The 20,784-nt window shown below is 34.8% G+C and overlaps 2 protein-coding genes across 3 annotated transcripts in view; both read left to right on the top strand.

Moving 5' to 3' along the window:
- Window positions 1–7,182: 7,182 nt before the first annotated feature.
- Window positions 7,183–8,118, top strand: LOC139876159 (uncharacterized). The gene is made up of 2 exons (XM_071863459.1): window positions 7,183–7,747; window positions 7,835–8,118. Exons 1-2 carry the CDS (start codon window positions 7,183–7,185, stop codon window positions 8,116–8,118), a joined length of 849 nt encoding a protein of 282 aa, XP_071719560.1.
- A 2,421-nt stretch (window positions 8,119–10,539) lies between these two features.
- The window catches only part of LOC139876722 (uncharacterized), a 25,903-nt gene continuing 15,658 nt past the window's right edge, over window positions 10,540–20,784 (top strand). The window contains exons 1-5 of one of the 2 annotated variants that reach the window (XM_071864097.1): window positions 10,540–12,053; window positions 12,360–12,422; window positions 13,135–14,112; window positions 15,645–16,547; window positions 16,726–16,878. In XM_071864097.1, coding sequence (XP_071720198.1) covers window positions 10,722–12,053; window positions 12,360–12,422; window positions 13,135–14,112; window positions 15,645–16,547; window positions 16,726–16,878 — 3,429 coding nt within the window. In that variant the 5' untranslated portion in view covers window positions 10,540–10,721. Of the gene's footprint in view, window positions 12,054–12,359; window positions 12,423–13,134; window positions 14,113–15,644; window positions 16,548–16,707; window positions 16,879–20,784 lie in introns of those variants that run through there. The other variant, XM_071864098.1, reaches the window with a different exon arrangement.

Below are 20,784 nucleotides of genomic sequence, written 5' to 3'. Positions count from 1 at the left end.
ATATTTTTATCATATATGAATTTTAATATAAATTTTTATTTATTAATAAATGACTTGTATTATTTAGTATAATAAGATCTGATAAATATATTTAAATATATAAAACTACTATATATAAGTTATATAATAAACATGTATAGATTTTGGAAGTCATTTTGGGTCAAGTTGACTTTTGTTGACTTTTGCATGTCGGTCTCGAGCATTAGGATTGTGATACACTACGACTTGACCTAAATTGTTACACAGATATTGACCAACATATAAATATATATACTTAATATAGGTTCGTGAATCCGAGACAAACCCTGCACTTGTTCAGTGCCGTCATATACATAATTGCTACGAAATACAGTATTGTGAGTTTCATTTGCTCCCTTTTTATATATATTTTTGGGCTGAGAATACATGCGCTGATTTATAAATGTTTTACGAAATAGGCACAAGTACTAAAACTAATTCTATGTGGGTTTAAACCAGAAATATACCCTTAGCTTGGTAACATTAAACTACTTGTCTATGTACGGTAGGCGCGAATCCTAAAGATAGATCTATTGGGTCTGACAAACCTCATCCTGACTATGGGATGCTTTAGTACTTCGAGGTTATTTTAAACACACCTGATCTGGTGTACTTCAGAGGGTAAAACATGAACGTTAAGGCTTGTTACCGGGTGCCTACAACTTATAGAATACTTTTATACACTTGCGAGTGTACGGATATTTATAGAAACTGAAATCTTGTGGTCTATTACTATTACGGAAATGATGGATTATGATAAACTAATGAACTCACCAACCTTTTGGTTGACACTTTAAAGCATGTTTATTCTCAGGTATTAAAGAAATCTTCCGCTGTGCATTAGCTCATTTTAAGGATATTACTTGGAGTTATTCAAGACATACTTTGAAAGACGTTGCATTCGAGTCGTTGAGTTCATCAAGATTAATATTAAGACAATTATAGTTGGATGTAATATGAAATGGTATGCATGCCATCAATTTTTGATGTAAAGAAAGTTTGTCTTTTAAAAACGAATGCAATGTTTGTAAAACGTATCATATAGAGGTCAAATACCTCGCGATGTAATCAACTATTGTGAATCGTTTATAATGTATATGAACGGGTCCTTTCAACTTTATAATGACTAATGATGTAAACGGTATTGATGAATTAATGAATACAATTACAATGTAATAATCAATTGTTTATTGTCAAAAATCACTAACTTTCATGTAGTTGCTCAATGAGATTAAACAAAATGAATATAGTTTAAAAGAAAAACTACATGTCACTTGGATACAGAAAAACAATCTTATCATCTTTATTCCGAATGAATGTTTATGGTAAGTATCCAATGGTTATGAATATGCCATCATGTCCGTCTAGAACCTATTATTTACAAAATGAAGCGTTTGCATGAATCTGAGAAAGCATAGTTCTCTCGTTGTTGAAACTTGTACTAAAACAAATATATCTTATCATATTTGTTCAATAACCATAATACCAATTAATTGGAAACAAAAATTATAAATCATGATCTGAATATACTAAATTAACCGCAGCATTTTAGTGGTAACAAATAATGCAACATGTTAAACACATGTTCAATACAAATGATACCCAAACTTAAATCAACACAATATAACACTTTATGTCATCAAACAGAATACTAAATGGTAAAACCCGACAATAAGTATAAGCATAAGCAAATTAAAAAATAATAATAAATAAAGCTATCAGTATCTATCATCCACTCTACAAAAATGATAAGATGACCAAGTTGAGCACTTTACATGCTTCAAACATAAAACTCTACATAAAGTAAACTAATATAACATAACCGTCAAATTACACTAACAATAAAGATAGCTAAACAATATAGTTGCCCATGACTAAAGTTAGTTTTTGGTAGAAATAAACCGACATGCTCCAGTGATTGTCCTTGACTTTTACTTATGGTCATTGTAAAGCACAACGACAATTGATATATTATATCTTTGGAATCTGAAAGGTATTCTCTTCTCCGTAGGAATGATTAATAGTTATCGAATTAATTGAGGAAGATAATTATCGAACTCTTGCAGATGCTATATTTTAATCACTGATGTGTAGTGATTACATATAATATTTTTGGTTGGAAATATTCAGAACATGTGAGATTTAACTCTTGATACAGAACTACTAATGGAACTGCATGAAGAGTGCACATTTGAGACTGGACTGGCTGATTTGATTGTGAGTAATGACGCGCGTTTAATAATTATCACTCACAGTCAAATTAGCCAGTGCGCTCTCAAATGTGCACTCTTCGGGCAGTTCCATTAGGAGCTCTATATCAGAAGTTAAATCACACATGTTCATAATATTTACAATAAAAAATATTAGATGTAATCACTACACATCAGTGATTCAAATATAGCATCTGTAAGAGTTCTATAATTATCTTCCTCAATTAGTTTGCCATTATACAGTTTCATAAGTTTTTTAAGGATTGGTCTGATATCTTCAGAAGTTAGCCCTAACAATCTCATGGCTTTAAAGGCATTTGGCATCTTTTGATCATTTGAAAATGGTTCTATCGAATCTGCTGCTTTTGTTGATCTTTGAATAGTTGCCATTTGTGAAATTGAGTTCAAAAGTAATGCTCTGTTCTTTCTATCTGCAAAAGGCATAATCAAATTGTGTAAGTTATCAAAAACATTCAAAAGGATTGAAAAAAATGCACAAAAGATAGAATACAGAATATATCTATCTATAGCTAAAGCATCCCCTGTTTTAACTCTTGCTAAGACCTAAAAGCTCCGATAGATGTATATATACATGGACATAATATACATACACATAAAAACACAAAGATACACATTGATAATTGATATATGCTATCTAAAATCTGAAATCAAGACACATATTAAATATGAGTCAGAAATGATAAATCAAACAAAAATTAGCAGCATTATTGAATGTAATTAAAGTTGGATGATAAAATACCATACCATTTAGGTTATAAAAAAACAATCCAAATGTGTGGTAGCGATCGGCAGGCAAAGAAAATCGTAAGTTCCACTATGATTTTCGTCAATGGCGTCTAGCAACATCTTTGAAGTATACCTAAAAGATTAATAAAAAAATTTAAATTAGTAACACTTTAATTAGTGATTTGATTGATAATGAAAATAAAGGAGTTTTTTTTTTTACTTATTAGGAATGTTTTTAATGATTAAAGTTGTTCGAGTATCTTCCCCATTGCTAATTCCATGAGGATTCGAGCTGAAACTGTTTCTTATTATCCGCATTGTTATCAACACGACGAGCGATCCGTCCTCGTTCACTCACGTTTTCGAAATTAATAGATCCTAGTCCCAAATAATAACCGTTGTTACCTGAAATACAGTTCGTAACTCTGAATCCTCAACGTTACTAAACCCTAAACCCTAAACCCTAGCAATTCGTCTACTTCGTTGCTATTTAACATGATATCCCAGGATAGTTGATTTTCCTCCTTTTTTCTGAACAGGCAACGTCCGCATGCAGTACGGTAGACAACCTGTAAAAACAATAATAGCAAAATTATCAGTACTAAGCCCTAAAACTTATAACTTACATTGTTTATGTACGTGTTGATCCTAGCAGTTAGTGAGTAATATCGTGAAAATAATCACAAACAACCCCATTATCAATTTCAAATTTAATTTATTATTACTGATAAAACCCTTTGACCTAAATTTAACTTCTAGAATCAAGCCATCAATAGTAAATCAAGCATACTGATCCTGTATGACACTAAAAAAAGGAAAAAAATGGCTCTCCAATCGTCAATCCCTTGTAATAAAAAACAAACCAAATCTGTATTAAACTGAAACCAGTCGGAAATTAAAACCCAGAGGCCATAACACATCAAATACCTAAGTCAAAAGCAAAGAAAAAATAATTTTCATGTTAACTGCAATAAATAGAAACGAAGCTTTTCATGTCGATCCAATTTTGTTCATTATCAACATTTCAATCGAAAACAAACAGCAACACCAAGCAAATAACTATAAACTAAAGATGTAAGTTCAGAAACATATCAATTTAAAACAGCTTCAACTATACATTATGCTCATGTTAACAGCAACAAATAGAAACGAAGCTTCTAATATCGATCATGTATTTTCATTAACAACATTTTAATGGAAAACAAACAGCAATACCAAGCATTAAAAGAGTATGGTTTATTTTCAGGTCAGAAAAGAGAAGCATAAATATAAGTTATAATAGAAACAAATACTTAGAAAATGTAGTGTACATGGTAAATCGTGTTTATTAGAGAAGTGGTTCTTCCGAGATTTAACATTCAAGTCAAAAACTGAATAGAGCACGTGAAAGAAGTTCAGATTCATACTTTCATATCAACATCAATAATGAAACATTCAAAAGAAGTAAAAAAAATTACTATTACTTACAAACATTTAGCAATTAAAAATTTGTAACTTATATATCTTCCAAACATATTCTTCGATACAAACATATAACACAACAAAACCAGAGTTAGCAATTAAAATAGGGGAAAAATTAAGAAAATTAACCAAAAAAAAAAAAAAGTCAAAGATGATACTGAACTTACCTTATTACAACAACTAAATCATATAAAAAATTAAACTGCAGAAACTAAACAAATTATGTCATAAAAACCGAATATTTGCTCACCAAAAAGATGTCAACAGCGAGAGCGATTGCGTGCGACCTAACGACAAAGATTATAACATGAATTATATTAATCGTAACCACCGATACGAACATCTGATAATCAATAAAGCCAATAGACAAAATCAGTAGACGTAGCCAAAAAAATAAATCGAATAGAAAGAAGTATAATGTAATCCGAAATTTCAATTGAAGAAACCCTAACTTTAAAATGAAAATGGCGCTGCTGATCCGGTGGATATGTTGCTTTTGGGAGCCGATGGAATCTGATAATGATAACAATCGCGGAGATACTGAAATTAATAAGATTTTAGTGTGAATACGATTAATTACCAGAGATTATTGAAGAACAATTAGGATGAATACTGGGAAAAGAGGTCGTATCAGAAGATGAGGAAGAGAGAGAGTTTGAGAGCATTTATTTTACTTCTGTAGATCTAAATATTTGATTTGGATATATTTGGATCTTGATATATTTTAAAAACCTACACAATAAAGATGCTTGATCACATGGGTGTGTGATAAAAAGTAAGTGTTCTACCTTCCCAATGTACTTACACAATATATAAATAATAAATAATTAAATAAAAGGACCCCAAAAATCAAATTTGAAACTGATTTCAAATTGTTAGGCACATGGGATGGTGACGTGGTGTATGTGTATATATGTATAGGTAGTTTGTGAGGTAAAAAAAATATAGGAACAAATCTTGTATATGTATAGGTTTATTGTGAGTAGAGATTATTTCCCAAGTGGGGCTTGATTGAAGGAGGTGATGACACATAGGACATATGAAAATAGATTTATATATAGTTATATATATATATATATATATATATATATATATATATATATATATATATATATATATATATATATATATATATATATATATATATATATATATATATATATATATATATATATACACACGCAATACCCAATATCCCAAGGTTAACCCCTTAACCTCAAACACATGAAGGTTGGCCGAAACCACATGCGCCCCATTGAATCCGAAACCACACGCGATTCACCACATCCACCTCAATGACAATAGGGTTGTCCAAAACCACACGCGCCCCAGTGAATCCGAAACCACACGAGATTCATTACCCTAATTCATAACAACGATAATGGGAATGCCCGAAGCCACACGCGACATTGTGAATCCGAAACCACACGCGATTCACTACCCAAATCACCTCAACAACGTCAATGGGGTTGACCTACTTGTCAATGTGAATCCGAAACTCACGAGATTCATTACCTCAAGGGTGGTAACCCAAAACGCACAAACGTGCCACGCGGAACCTAACTCATAGGTCCATCAACCCACACATATGTAAAGTGAACCCCGGTGCACAAGAATCACTCTACACCACCCGCACCCATCCTATGCATACATACGCATATAATATATTTACACTCACCTTGTTACCTTGATGAATGCAAACCAAATCCGAAATCTGCCAATGGAAAGTACCTATTCCATTTATCACATAACAAACAACACAATTAGGGTGGATTACAAACCAACCCAAATTGACACTTAGTGCAATTTTGACCCAATTGCACTTCCAAGCACAACCAATGCCCAACTAACCAATACTCACTTAACACTAGTGAAAATGGTCCTATAACGCCAATTAAATCAAAACACAAGTGTTAAACACTTGTCTTCCCCAAATCACTTACAAACCCTAATTTTGACCCACTTTAAAATCAAGCTTCCAAACACACTCATTTGGGTTCCAACATCAACATAGTCACTAATCCTAGTGATTATACCTAAATTGCAAGCCCTAACATGGCCAATTAGTCTTCCAACCCAAAACCTACCAACAAGGGGTCAACAACACCCACAACTAGCTTCAAACACCCATTTGTGAGCTAGATGGGTTTTCTCAAGAACATTAAGTTCAAACTCTAAACTTGAAAATCAAATCAACAAATGAAATTCGAATTAGTACTTATCACCACTACCAAAATGTAGCCAAGAACGAGATGAACAACCTTAACACTTGCACCTTGAAGAGATTTTCACATATTCTTCCCCAAATCAAGCTTTCTTACTCTAAAAATGGGTTTCTCTCTCTAAGACAAGACGCTTCGAAGCTCTAAAATGCCTATGGAGTGGAGATTGAGCGAGACTATCCCCATCTATAAGAACAAGAGGGACGCTCAAAGCTGCGGCAACTATAGAGGCATAAAACTACTCAGCCATACTATGAAGCTTTGGGAGAGAGTGATTGAGACTAGAATTTTGAAGCGAAACAAATGTTTCGGAAAACCAATTTGATTTCATGCTAGGGCGATTGTCGATAGAGGCAATCCATATTATTAGGAACCTTATGGAGAAGTATAGAGAAAAACAAAAGAACTTGGAGATGGTTTTCTTAGACTTGGAAAAGGCCTATGATTGCATTCCACGAAACTTGATTTGAAAGACCCTTAATGGTAGAAGTATCCCGAGTACATATATTAGTACTATTAGGGATATGTACGATGGGGCGTTGTCTTGCGTTCGAACGACAGTGGGAAGTACCAAAGTCTTCCCAATAGAAGTGGGTTTGCATCAAGGTTCGGCCCTCAACCCTTTTCTTTTCGCTTTAATCCTTGATGAGCTTTCTCGAAGGATACAAGAGTGTATCCCTTGGTGCTTGATCTTTGCCGATGATATTGTGCTTGTGGCCGAATCTAAGGAGGAGCTAAATAGAAGACTGGAGCAATGGAGGGTGGCCTTAGAAAGTAATGGTTTACTAATTAGTAGACAAAAGACAGAATATCTTAGATGTGATTTTGATAGGATCATTGAACAAGAGGATGGATGGAACATCTGCATTGGAGACCAGATCTTGCATCTGCAAACCTCGTTTAGATACCTAGGCTCGATGCTACACAAATCGGGGAGGATCGATGAAGACGTGTCACACCGTATTAAAGTAGGGTGGATGAAATGGAGGGCAGCGACTGGGGTCTTATGCGACAAGAAGACCCCTCTAAAGCTGAAAGGGAAATTTTACAAGGTGGCAATTAGACCTGCTATGCTATATGGATCAGAATGTTGGCCAATGACAAAGGCGCAAGAGAGAAGGATGGAGGTGGCAGAGATGAGGATGCTGAGGTGGACATGCGGTAAAACAATGTTAGATAGGATCCCAAATAGCGTTTTTAGGAAGAATCTGAAAGTCAGAAGCATCATCGACAAGCTAAGAGAAGAACGACTTCGATGGTTTGGACATGTGAGGAGGCGACCCCCTACTGCCCCTGTTAGGAGAATCGAGGCACTTACGGTTGACGGTGTTAGGAGAAGGGGTAGACCTACTCGTAGGTGGGACGACAGAATTAAGCTCGACTTGAAGGAGCTTTTATTGACCGAAGACATGACTTCTGATAGGCTTACGTGGAGGAATAGAATTAGAATAGACGAGTAGGGTGTGGTTTGTTTTGCGTATGTGGGTCTGTGTGTATGTGTTTTTGGGTTTGTGGTTATGTGTGTTTATATTTTCGTGTCTTCGCTTTTTGTGTTTGTCGTATGAAAGTATATGTATGTACCTTCATGTTTTGTGTTTGTTCGCGCTCTGCTCTTACCTGGACCTCTTCTTGGTTTTGGGAATGTATATGTGTGCAGGTTCGTATGTGTTTGTTTTGGTTGTAGGGTATGTATGTTTGTATGTGTTGGTTTGTATGCATGTTTACGTTTAGGGTTTGGTTTTTGGTTGCTGGCATGTTATGTATGTATGTTTTTGTGTATGCATGTTTATGTATGTTGGTTCGAGTGCTTTTATGTTGGCCGGCATGTCTGTGGTTGTATGCTCGTATGTTCTCGTATGTATGTATGCGTATGCAGGTATGTTGGTATGTAGTGTAGCATTTCTTGTCTTTCCTTGAGCTTCGCACGGCAGTCTAAGGTACGTTTTCACATATATATATATATATATATATATATATATATATATATAATTTTTTTTATGGCTCTACTAAGTGAGTCAACGGCAAGCGTCGATTTATTGGCGACTTTACCGCCACTTAGAGCCTAAATTAAACTCCAGGCATGATTTAAAACCCATGAAAATTTGATCTTACTATTTTCATGGCGTCTAGTTTGTATCGTTTATTTTGTATACTTTCTATTAATTTTAATTTTTTTTTTCGGCCCGAGGTCCCTGGAAGCAATCTCTTTATCCGTCGAATAGAGAGAGAAATGACTTTCTCTACTCTTTGGAGTGTTTCACTCGGGGCGGAGAAATGATTTCTCTTTATTCTAGGATAGAGGAAGGATTGTCTACGATTAACCTCCCCCATACCCCACACAGGTGGGATTGGGTATTGTTATTGTTGTTGTTGTCTCTCTAAGACAAGAAGAGAGTGTTTGTGGATAAGAAATGAGGCTTGAATGAGCCTTGAATCAGTTTTAGTGGCTCAAAACTGACCCTCAAGTGAAAAGACCAAAACGCCCCTCATTTATTCGTTTTAAAAAAGGCATCAGCATCAGGCCACGCGTTAAGGCGCGGCGCGGCTTCTAGGCCCGTGACGTGGCCCCTAGTGCAAATTGTCATCAGCCATTTACCAAATAATTCTTCATCAGCTCAAGCTTTGAGGCGTGACGCGCCTTAATCCTCCGCGGCGCTACTTAAAACAGGGAGTGAAAACCGGGGTGTTACATTACATGTTTGGCACATACTTCAGGTTAACAGAGTAAAGTGACGACAACTACACAGAAGGACGATGAACGTTATTTTTTTAAAAATTTAGTGACGACAAGAGTGACAAAAAGGTTTTAAGGACGTCCGTGATTTCGATACAAGTTTAAGGATGACGAGAGTAATTTTGTGGTAAACAATTGATATTTGTTTGTGGCGCATATAAAATTGCATATATATGCTGTCACGATTCAATAATTGCTCCAAGTCTATTATGTACGGAGTAATATATATATTTTGCAAGTTGTCTGATCCATGAAATTAATAATAAATTAATGCTTTGAATACTTTATCTTGTTCCGAGTCTATGGTTCCAAGTCTTCCAAGTCTATCATGTAATATATTATTATTATTGGTTTTCCCCAGTTTCTTACGGAGATAAAAAGAAGTTAAAAGAAAAGGAAATTAAAGAAAAGAAGAGAACAAAATATTTCACATTTCACATTTAGACTATAATTAAATATGAAATTTTTTACCTTTATTACGCTACCATCACCATACACCATATACCATTTATGTGATATTGAGTTTTGTTGTTGTTGTACGCCACCATCACGCCGGCGTGATGGAAAGAAAATTTTGTTGACATGATCATCCATCATGGGTAATTTCATTAGGTGAAGCGTATATGGCTCAATCAAAATTTTTGGATATATTAAATTTAACAAATTAAAATAAAAAAAAGTTCTTCACCTATTATAAAAAATGGGATCCACACTCCATCGCTCCATTCTTTATACAGCTGTTAGGATCACTGAGAGAGAACTTAATCATCTACGCGTTCATCTCCTACACAGTTATACCCGCTCTCAACTGCATGCCCATGAGAAAACCCGCGCCAATCTAATACGGGGCATGAACGTTAAAACCCCCTCCCCTTTACCCCCCAACACGATGTGAGAAAGGTGCCATGGGTGGAACTTCATGGCACAGATGAAATTGTGGGTTAATACGTAATCAACGGGGTGGAACTCCCGACCTCCCTTAAAGGAGGCTGACCACCAACTCACAACTTCACTCTCTATTACCATTACAAACTCCATTACGCCATCACACCATTACAAATCATCAATATATCCCACAAAAACACTTCATCAAACTCTACCATCACCATTAATAATCTTCTTATAAGAATTAAGGTAGTGCAGCCATAATTCTCCTTCCACCTCTTTTCAGATCCCTTTAAAAAACTCATGAACACCGGAACACTTTTTTCTTTCTAATTATTTTCCTTTCTTTTTATTGATATGCAAACTTTGAATTGCATAACAAATTAGGAGTTGGGAGCTACAGTTTATACGCGCTCACGAGTTTTAACTAAGAATGAACAGATAATGTTCTCATACGAAGAGTTTTCTCGGTATAAGGTCCCGCTTACAGAAGTATTAAAGGCCACCAACAACTTTTCCGACGAAAATCTCATCGGCCAAGGAGGATTCGGAAAGGTTTATAAAGGACGCCTAATCAGGTTTGGAGAGCAGACAGTTGTCATCGCGGCAAGGAGATTGCACTATCATTATGGCCAAGGAGACCTTGAGTTTTGGCAGGAGATTTCAATGCTTTCTGATCTCAAGCATGATAATCTCGTCTGTTTTCTCGGGTACTGTAATGAAAATGGTGAGAACATCATCATAAACAAGTACGAGAACCATGAAAGCCTTGACAAATATCTGAAAGATTCAAACCTTACATGGATGCAACGATTGCAAATATGTGTTGGCGTTGCGCGTGCAATGAATTACATCCATTTTGATGTAGGACACAATTATAGTGTCATACATCGTAATATAAAGAGCTCAAAAATATTACTAGATGAAAACCGGAAACCAAAGTTATCTGGTTTTGAACATGCGTTGAAGAACACAAGTGATCGAAGGCATCGTCTTCTCCTTTCTGAAGTTATCGGCACAATCGGATACATAGATCCAACATACGAAAAGACAGGATTTGTGACCCACAAATCGGATGTGTACTCTTTTGGAGTTGTATTGTTTGAAATCCTTTGTGGTACAAGAGCCTTTGTTCCAGAAAATGGAAAGCTTGATGTTGATACGCAAATTTACATTTCAAAAGATAACAAATCTATTCTGGCGTCATCGACCAATAACATAACAACACCCGAAAAGTTAACAACGATCAATTATGGACTAACACAATCGTCTTCATTCATTGATGGACGGCCGTCCTCGTTCGTTGATGGACGGCCGTCCTCATTCGTCGATGGGGGGCCGTCCTCGTTCGTTGATGGGCGGCGGTCCTCGTTCGTTTACAGACAGTCGTCTTCGTTCGTTTATGGACAACCTTATTCTGTCGATGATGGAAAACCGTGGTCGCATGGAGACATACATTCAGAGGAAAGTGACTCGATGAATGAACAGATTTACATTCTACATCCCTTATATACCATGAAAAAACTTGAGGAATACATACATAATCCAAAAGAAGGCTTATTAGCTCAGTTGGTCAAATCGTGTTACGATGATGAAAGCCTAAAAGATATGATTGATCCAACTCTACTAGAACAAATTGACCATGAATCATTTAAACTATATACAGAAACAGCATATAGTTGCCTGAAGGAACAACGAGCCCAACGTCCTAACATCGATCAAGTTGATAGAAACCTTGAAAGAGCATTGGAACTTCAAATGAGACATGAAAATCTTGTAAGACCATCCTTCTAATTTTTATCTCGTCTCATTGTTCTGGAAAAAAAGCCCCTGTCTATTGTGTATTCAGGTGGGCCGGTTGCGTGGCCGAATGACTGGGTTGGTGACCTGATCACAACGTGGTCACTCGGCCATTCAACCACCCTGATTTCGCGACTATCGTTGTGAAAGAAGGAACTGATAACAATTTTTCCAATATCAGTATTTTGAAGATTTTTTTTTCTTTTATCATAACTCATAATATAATATGTCATTATATAAGTGTGATTATTAAATTAGTCTGCTCTAATTTTAATAATGAAGTTAAAGGAGCAGTCAATAATTGCTGGTAAGGATGAAGGAATACGGTCATCTAACCGTTGGAAGGTAATCCACTCCTTTTACTTGAGCTTCTTATGATAAATTAAAGCAATAATTATACACCAATGGTCAAAATGATACAGTAATTTTTTGGGTAAGCAAAGAAACCCTCCTATGAACGAGCACATTGGCTCCTCATAAAAGGTAAAACCTCGGGTAATCAAACCTCCCGAGCGCGAGACCTGGTACCGGGTGAATTGCGCATTATGCGCAGTAATTCAATATTATAATTCGTTAATCTAGTTTACTAAAATCTATCGTATAGGCCAGAATCCTATGTAAACATATTGTTAACAGATATATTAGTTTGCTATGATCTATAAAGTGAACTCAGTCCCTTAAAATATATCCAAGGGTGGATCTACTTCTTTACCAGTGGTAGCACGGGCTAGCACTGAAACAAGCCATCTAGTGGAAAAAAAAATTTAAGTTTTTTTAGTCACTAGATAGTGTAAATTATTTTGAGTGACACCACCAGATGCTGTAAATTTTTTGAGTTTTTAACTAGTGACACTTGTGACTATGATTCATAAATCCGCCACTGATTATATATCCTATGACAAATACCATGCATCCAACTTGATGTTGTGTGAATTAACAGTTACAAATATTTGTGGGTAGATTGAACAGATTTGGTGCCTCCGATATATAATTATAGTTTGTGTTAGCAATTTGACTTCTCAACTTTATCAATCCTCTGTCGTTTACACATGTGTAGGGGACGAGCATGGAACACTTAAAGATTCCACTGAGTGATATACTGTCGGCCACGAAGAATTTTACTCAAATATATCTTGGGTCTGGAACATATGGTAATGTGTACGGAGCAGAACTTGAGCTCCCAATGGTAGATCAAAACAGAAGTGAAATTTCAAAAATTCGCAAAACTGTAGCAATAAAGTGCCTTAAAGAAGATAAGCATGCAAAACAAGGATTTGTTGCAGAAATTGAATTGCTTAGTAGTTGTAAGCATCCCAACATAGTCACTCTTGTTGGTTTTTGTGATGAAGGTCCTCATATGATACTTGTTTATGAGTATGCTTCTAATGGAAGCCTTGACGCCTATCTGGGAAGAACAAACAAATCAATTAACCTTACTTGGGCACTACGTTTAAAGATCTGTATTGACATTGCACGTGGATTAGACTATCTTCACAATAGGAAGGAGGATGAAGAAAAGATAATACACCGTGACATAAAAAGCGGCAACATTTTGTTAGATATGAATTTGGTAGCGAAGATTGCTGACTTTGGGCTCTCAAGATTTCATCACGCAAATAAAGAAGAAAAAACTGTTTATACAACTAATATTGCGGGCACTGAAGTCTATTTGGATCCAGAATATTTAAAGACGGGTAGGTTGAAAAGAGCCGTAGATATCTACTCTTTCGGGGTGGTTCTATTTGAGATCTTGTCCGGGAAGATTGCCAATGATCAAATTTACATGGCAGAGAATGACAAGGGCATTGCACATGTTGCACGGCGACAGTTTGAAGAAGGAACAATAAATGCAATGATAGATCCTAAAATAATAGACGAAGTAGATGAGCTTCGTTCCACCCTAAATAAAGGACCCAATCAAGATTCTTTAAAGACATTTATAGAACTCGCATATCGTTGTGTGGCAGAAACTCAAGATGGGCGTCCTACAGCTAAAGAAATTATGGAGGAACTTGAGAAAGCATTATCGTTACAAGTAAGTAATTATTATTATTATTATTATTATTATTATTATTATTATTATTATTATTATTATTATTATTATTATTATTATTATTATTATTATTATTATTATTGTGTCTGATCAAGATTCCGTTATTAACAATTTTATACCTTTAACCTCTTAAAAATTGTAAAGCTGTCAATTGACACTTTTGATGGGGTAACACTGCTTTATTGTTTTATCAGTTTACCCATTTACCCATTTATATTTACATAGTCTAAGACCATTCACAGTGGTGCCCGGGTGATGGGGCGTGATGAGGTGTTTTTGTGAGGTATATTGCTGATTTGGCAAAGGTGATGACGTGATGGAGTTTGTAGTGGTGGGCGTGATGGTTATGTGATTAGTTAAATTGGTCCCACCATTTTATTTTCTTTTTCATTTTAAATTTATTTTATTATTTTTTTAGTTAATTTTTATAAATTCAAATTATTATAATTTAAAATTAAATACATATATAATATAATTTATAATTTATAAAATCATGTGTTATTTATTAATTAAAAGAAGTTTAAAATTTAGTTTGAAATAGTGTAATACTTTAGGGACTATAACTTAAATAGTGAATTGTAATCTTTATATAAAATCAGGGACTAAAACGTAATTTTTAAATAACATATCATCTTCATCGTGCAGTCTTCTTCTCCAGATCCCCAATATACTTTGTATCTTCTTCCATCTTCAAACACATCACACACAAATTACCAATTAATTTATAAAATAAAAAAAGAAAATGATATCAAAGTAGAAAATACATGAAAGCTTTTGATTGGCTAATTCAAACCTCACGCCTTCATCTTCTACCGTGATGCAATCATCACGCCTTCATCATTTCCGGTCCATCACGCCGCGTTACGGCGCTATAGAGGCGTGATGCTGGCGATTTCGATGCGATAACGCTGCGTTACGAATGGTCTAAGGGTGTGTTTGGTAACAACGAGTTAGAGTCGGGACTCAAGTTGGAGTTTTGGTTGAGTCTCGTAGATGTAGTTTTGGTTGAGGAATAGGGCTGGGGCTGTAGGTGGGGCTGGGATCTATTCAAAAGCTACTTCCAAACACCCTGATACATTTGAGTGTAATTAACTCTTTATTTGATATTGAATGTTTCGAGTTAGGAATTAAGACTATAGATCGAAGCAGCTACATTAATAAATAATGACATAACCCAGTGCAGTGCGACTCGAGTAGTATACCCATCGGGTCACGGGACACCACTAGTTTGAAAATTTTTAGTAGAAATTACTCTTTAAATTGTATAGAACACCACTAAATCTAACCGCATGACCCCATATATTTTTTAAATTTATAGTTTTTCTTTTAAATTGTTTAGAACACCACTAAATTTAACTACTCGAACACCATATATTTTTCGAGTTTGTAGTTTTTTAAAAGTAAACTACCACTTAAATAACATTAAAATATAATTAGTAATGAAATTTTTTTTTGAGATCCCATTGCATTTTAATTCTGGAATTGCCACTGACCTAGTGGTTAACGATTTACAGGAAAACAACAAGGACAATCTCCAAATGTCATTTGAACAAATAAAATTTGCCACAGATAATTTCAGCCATGAGAATCTTGTCGGACAAGGAGGATTTGGGAAGACATACAAAGGAAAAGTTGAACATTCTATTAATGGATGTGAGATCATTGTAGCAAAGCGTTTGGATAGGAGTCTAGGGCAAGGAAACCATCATTTTTTGATAGAGCTCGAAATTCTTTTTGATTATAAACACGATAATATCATTGGTCTAAAGGGTTACTGTAATGAAATGGAGGAAAAAATCATTGTTTACGAGCATGCTTCTAAAATGAGTCTTGATATGCATTTGGAAGACAAGGATCTTTCATGGATGAAACGACTAAACATATGCATTGATGTTGCTAAGGGATTGTCTTTTTTACATGGAGGTGCTCTAACAAAAGCAAAAGAGGTGGTGGTACATAGGGACATCAAATGTGCCAACATTCTACTAAATGCTGATTGGAAGGCAAAAATTTCCGATTTTGGGTTATCTGCGATAACTCCAATTAATCAGGAAGTCATCAGCAAACTTGTAGGCACAGAGGGCTACGTTGACCCACTCTACGAGGTTACAGGTTTTTGCACTGAAAAATCGGATATTTACTCATTCGGTGTTGTTTTGTTTGAGATCTTGTATGGAAAATTGTTAGTGCCCGATACACGGAATTATAACCAAGAAAATGTAACCCGAATCCTTAATCACATACATGAAGAAGGAATAGCTGATTCAATCGTGTTTAAGGAAATAAAAGAAAAACTGCACCCGGGGTCGCTGTCTACATTTCAAATGATTGTTGCTGAATGCTTAGATGTTGATAGAAAAAAACGACCAACTGCAGAAATTGTGTTAGAGCAACTTAAAAAGGCCTTAGAATTGCAAGTAAGTTTTAACCCCTATCCAGTGAAAAATAATCATATTCTTTCACTAGTATCAGTTGACTAAATTTAATTATAAGCCTCGGAATTAATCAATAAATAGTCATCAATCATCACTATGAAATTCAAAATGAAAACAATTGCAAATCTAAATCAATGAATAGTGATTTATATGCATGCAGGAAGATTATGAGCTATGGGAGCCTAACTTGCCTAAAGGCTATAAACAAATTATTCGAAGGTCAAAATACTCCAGTGCCTATGCTAATCATGAAAGAAAAAAGGATATCTACGACATGTTCATCAAAGGAATCCTCCTTCAAGATGAAACGATGGTAATTAAAAGCCTCATTTTCATATCTCAATATTTTGTGTTTTTATTAAAGTGTCAATTATAGACTTATATCAATACAATCTTCAACAAGCGGAATAACTCGATTAATGCTAAACCCAGTACAAGAACAAATATGAGAATCTCCTTTATGTACGTCTCTCTACAATAGACTCTATTGTTCATAATACATGAATAATATAAAAAAACTAAAAACAACTCACTAACCCTAATTTTGAAATGAGAATAGAGGGAACTTGAAGATGAGAAAAACAGAAAATAATAATGAATAAATTAAAAAATTACCCTAACATATACAGTTATATAAAGTAAACATATTTGCATAATAGCCCTTGAAACTTCCATAATGCCATATTTTCCCCCTATAGTTTGAACATTTTAGAATGATAGCAGTAGCATCCATATTTATCTCATCACAAGTCCAACACTATCCATAAATAATGCACAGACAAGCACACTCCTGGCGACACAAAGAATATAAAGAATAAGATTGAAAGATAAAGAGTAATTCTAATATCCCCTTAATCTTATTATCATGGAAGGAGTCGTCATATAATCCCAACTTCAACTTCTGAGACAGAAACCGTAGTCGTTATTCAGGGATCTTAGAATCAATCTAACACGGCCTTGATGCGGAATAATGCTAGAACGTGCGATAATACGAATATCTAAGGGTTTTCGGGTTTGTACGAGTAAAACCAAGATTGGATCTTGATTAACATGAAACCTAGAGCGATATTATGTGGTATTTGGACGTAGGGACCGAGTTGCAGACGACCTAGGGTTAATATGATGCATATCCTAACAAATGAGGCATAAACCCGTTTATATACTGTCTGCAGGTCGACTGACTCCGTCAGTCGGTTGACTGTCTGCTTAGTCGATCGAAGATCAACTTCCACCGACATGGACTGTCGTTCGACAGTGGTCAGTCGATCAACTGAATGACTCAATCGGTCGACTGTCAGGTCAGTTTAACTATTGATTTGAGATATTTCACATACGATAACTAATATTTAATATTCACAAAATTCATTATTACAGACCGAATTATATTATCCAGAGTTCAGAACTAGGGATTTACAATTATGCACCAACATAGATGTTGAGCTTTGGAAGCCCCTTATGCCACTTGACTAGCAGAGTTGACAAACTGCAACTTTACCAAACCAGAAATTTAACCCTTACAATATGAAATCAAATTTAAAATGTTTGGACCTTTCATGAAACATTAGGTTAGCAGCAAGAAGCAAGTTAGACTTATTGTCACAACACAAATGAACAGATTACAAATCTTTAATGCTAAAGAGACATGTACTCTGACTCTGTAGAAAACCTTGACACAATAGGTTATTTTTTACTATTCCAGAATTTCAGAAAATATGAGAACCAAAAAAAGAAAAGAAACAAAAGCTAGAGACATATTTTCTAGACTTTTAGACTGAAGTTTTCATCAGATTTCCTAATATGAAGTCCTTTTCCAGGAAACCCTTTTAAGTACCTCAACACCCTAGTCTTACTGTGGGAGTGAATGAAGCATGCATATACGGACTCAAAGTCTGAATAAATTAATAAATGTCGGGCATTGTATGGGCCAAATTAAAAAGCTTCCCAGTTAAAGTTAATTTCTGATACTTAGAAATATTTGAAAGTAGATCATCACCATCAGACGCACTAGAGGCTAAATTAAAACAGAGTTAGCTTCTAATGGAGTGTCTATATGTTTACATCCTAGCATTCCAAATTCATTCAACAAGTCTAGACAATACTTTTTTGGAGACATGCATAACCCTTTATCATTTGTTTACAATTTCAAGACCCATGAAGTATTTCAGTTGACCCAAATCTTTTATTATAAATTAGGAATTTAAGAATACTTTGACACTATCAACTTCAGATACACTATTCCCCGTAGTTATAATGTCATTAGCATATACAAGAAGAGCAACAAACAAGCCATCCCTAAATAAAATTTATAAAGAATAGTCATTACCACTTTGGATAAACCTATACTCAAGTGAATCCAGTTTAGCATTCCACATTCTAAGTGCTTGTTTTAAACCATACAAACACTTATTTAGTTTACACACCTTAGATTTATCACTAGAATCAATACATCGAGGAAGGTCCATGTAGACATCAGAAAGATCACCATACACTAAGGCATTGTTAATGTCTAATTGAAATAGATTCTAACCATATTGAATAGTGTAAGGAACTAAAAGGAGGGTTGAGTAGTTACTTACTTTAGTCCCTCTAAAAACGTTTTTATAGTTAAGCTTATACTTTAAGCTAGCTTGATAATGTGTTTGCAATATAAATAAGTAGAGAGATAAAGGAAAAAAGAAAAACACAAAGATTATAGTGATTGGGGAAGATGTTAACAAATGTTCCTTAATCCACTCCTCAATTCGTCAATTGAGAGTTGGTTCAGTAAGAGTTCTCGAAATTCAATGTAGATCTGGTGTCAGAAAGACCAATATTTTGATAATTTGAAAGATTACATTATTCTTGACAAATAAGATTATTCAATTGCCATCACAACAGACACCACTAAGATCATACAAGTACTTTCACTGTGAACACTTGACACTTGACACTTCCAAGATCCCTTATGGAAGTGTTATCACAAAGTAAGTCAGAAAGATTGAACGTGTTTAATTAGTATAAATTCTATCACTAGTTACTCTCTTGCTACAATCACACACAATTTAATTGTTGAATGTTTGGAGTGAATTGTTAAAAATATCAGAGAATATTATTAGGAATAAAGCACGTGAGCCCTAACAATACTTGGTAACCCTAGGTTATCAAACCCACTGACAACAAACGGATTAAAGTGAAGAATACGAAGAAAAATAGCAAAAATTATAAATACAAGAGAATTTAACGAGGTTATATGTAATCACGAATTATTACTTTAATCCTCGGCAACCAAAGAGAGTTATTTTATTGATAATTTCGTGGATACATGTATAAGTTACAATAAGATGCTTAAATAGGCAAAATAATACAAGGAAACAATTTAACGAACAAGAAAACACGGTTTTGAAAACTTTTGGCCCGTCAGACCCTAACTCGTGATCTCGAGTTCCAAGCCTTCACAAGTTTCGCGATCGCGAAACTCATCCCGACAGCAATCTCCAGTCGTGAGTTTTGAACTCGCGATCTCGAACCCATGCAACTATTTTTCGTTTTCTTGATTCCTTGTTTAACTCAATTCGCACTCCCAATAAATATAATGCAAGAAGTTGGTCTTCAATGTTGGCAAAGTGTTGTATCAAAAATCTAAAACATTTTCTTTTCATACCATTTGTGACTGAACTGCGGACGAGCTGTCAGTCGACGACAGTCACCTGGAAATGCACAATAGATCCGTTTGTGCTTGGTTTGACTCACACATTTTGGACTTATCCCATAACAAATAGTCTGCAAAAGGATGTTAGAAATATGTGCACATATGCTTTGAATTTACCTTGATATTTGCCTAAGGACTTGACAATACTCAACCAAAGTGGTAAGCGTATTTTCTTGGTTGTTAACATCGCTCTTTATACGGCAAATGCGTATTTTTAAACTTGATTTTATCATATTTATTTATTCAATCAATAAAGCAAAAGTCCATGCTTTGATGCATGTTTCATTGTACATATAATGTGTAAGCATCTTAAACCTTAACTCAAGAGCCAAACCTTATTCGGTACATGCATATTTTTCACTTGTTCAAAATTATATTGTTTCATAATCGAGTATCATAAGAAATATAGCAATTTGCATAAACATTCAAATTATCATAAGAAATCTATCAATTTGCATAAGCATTCAAATTAAGTATCATAAGGAATCTTGCAGTTTATATAAGCATTGTCTATTAATCATTGATTAAACC

This window comes from Rutidosis leptorrhynchoides, chromosome 11, assembly GCF_046630445.1.
Source record: "Rutidosis leptorrhynchoides isolate AG116_Rl617_1_P2 chromosome 11, CSIRO_AGI_Rlap_v1, whole genome shotgun sequence".
NCBI lineage: Eukaryota > Viridiplantae > Streptophyta > Magnoliopsida > Asterales > Asteraceae > Rutidosis > Rutidosis leptorrhynchoides.
This window is presented reverse-complemented; position numbering and strand designations above follow the sequence as displayed.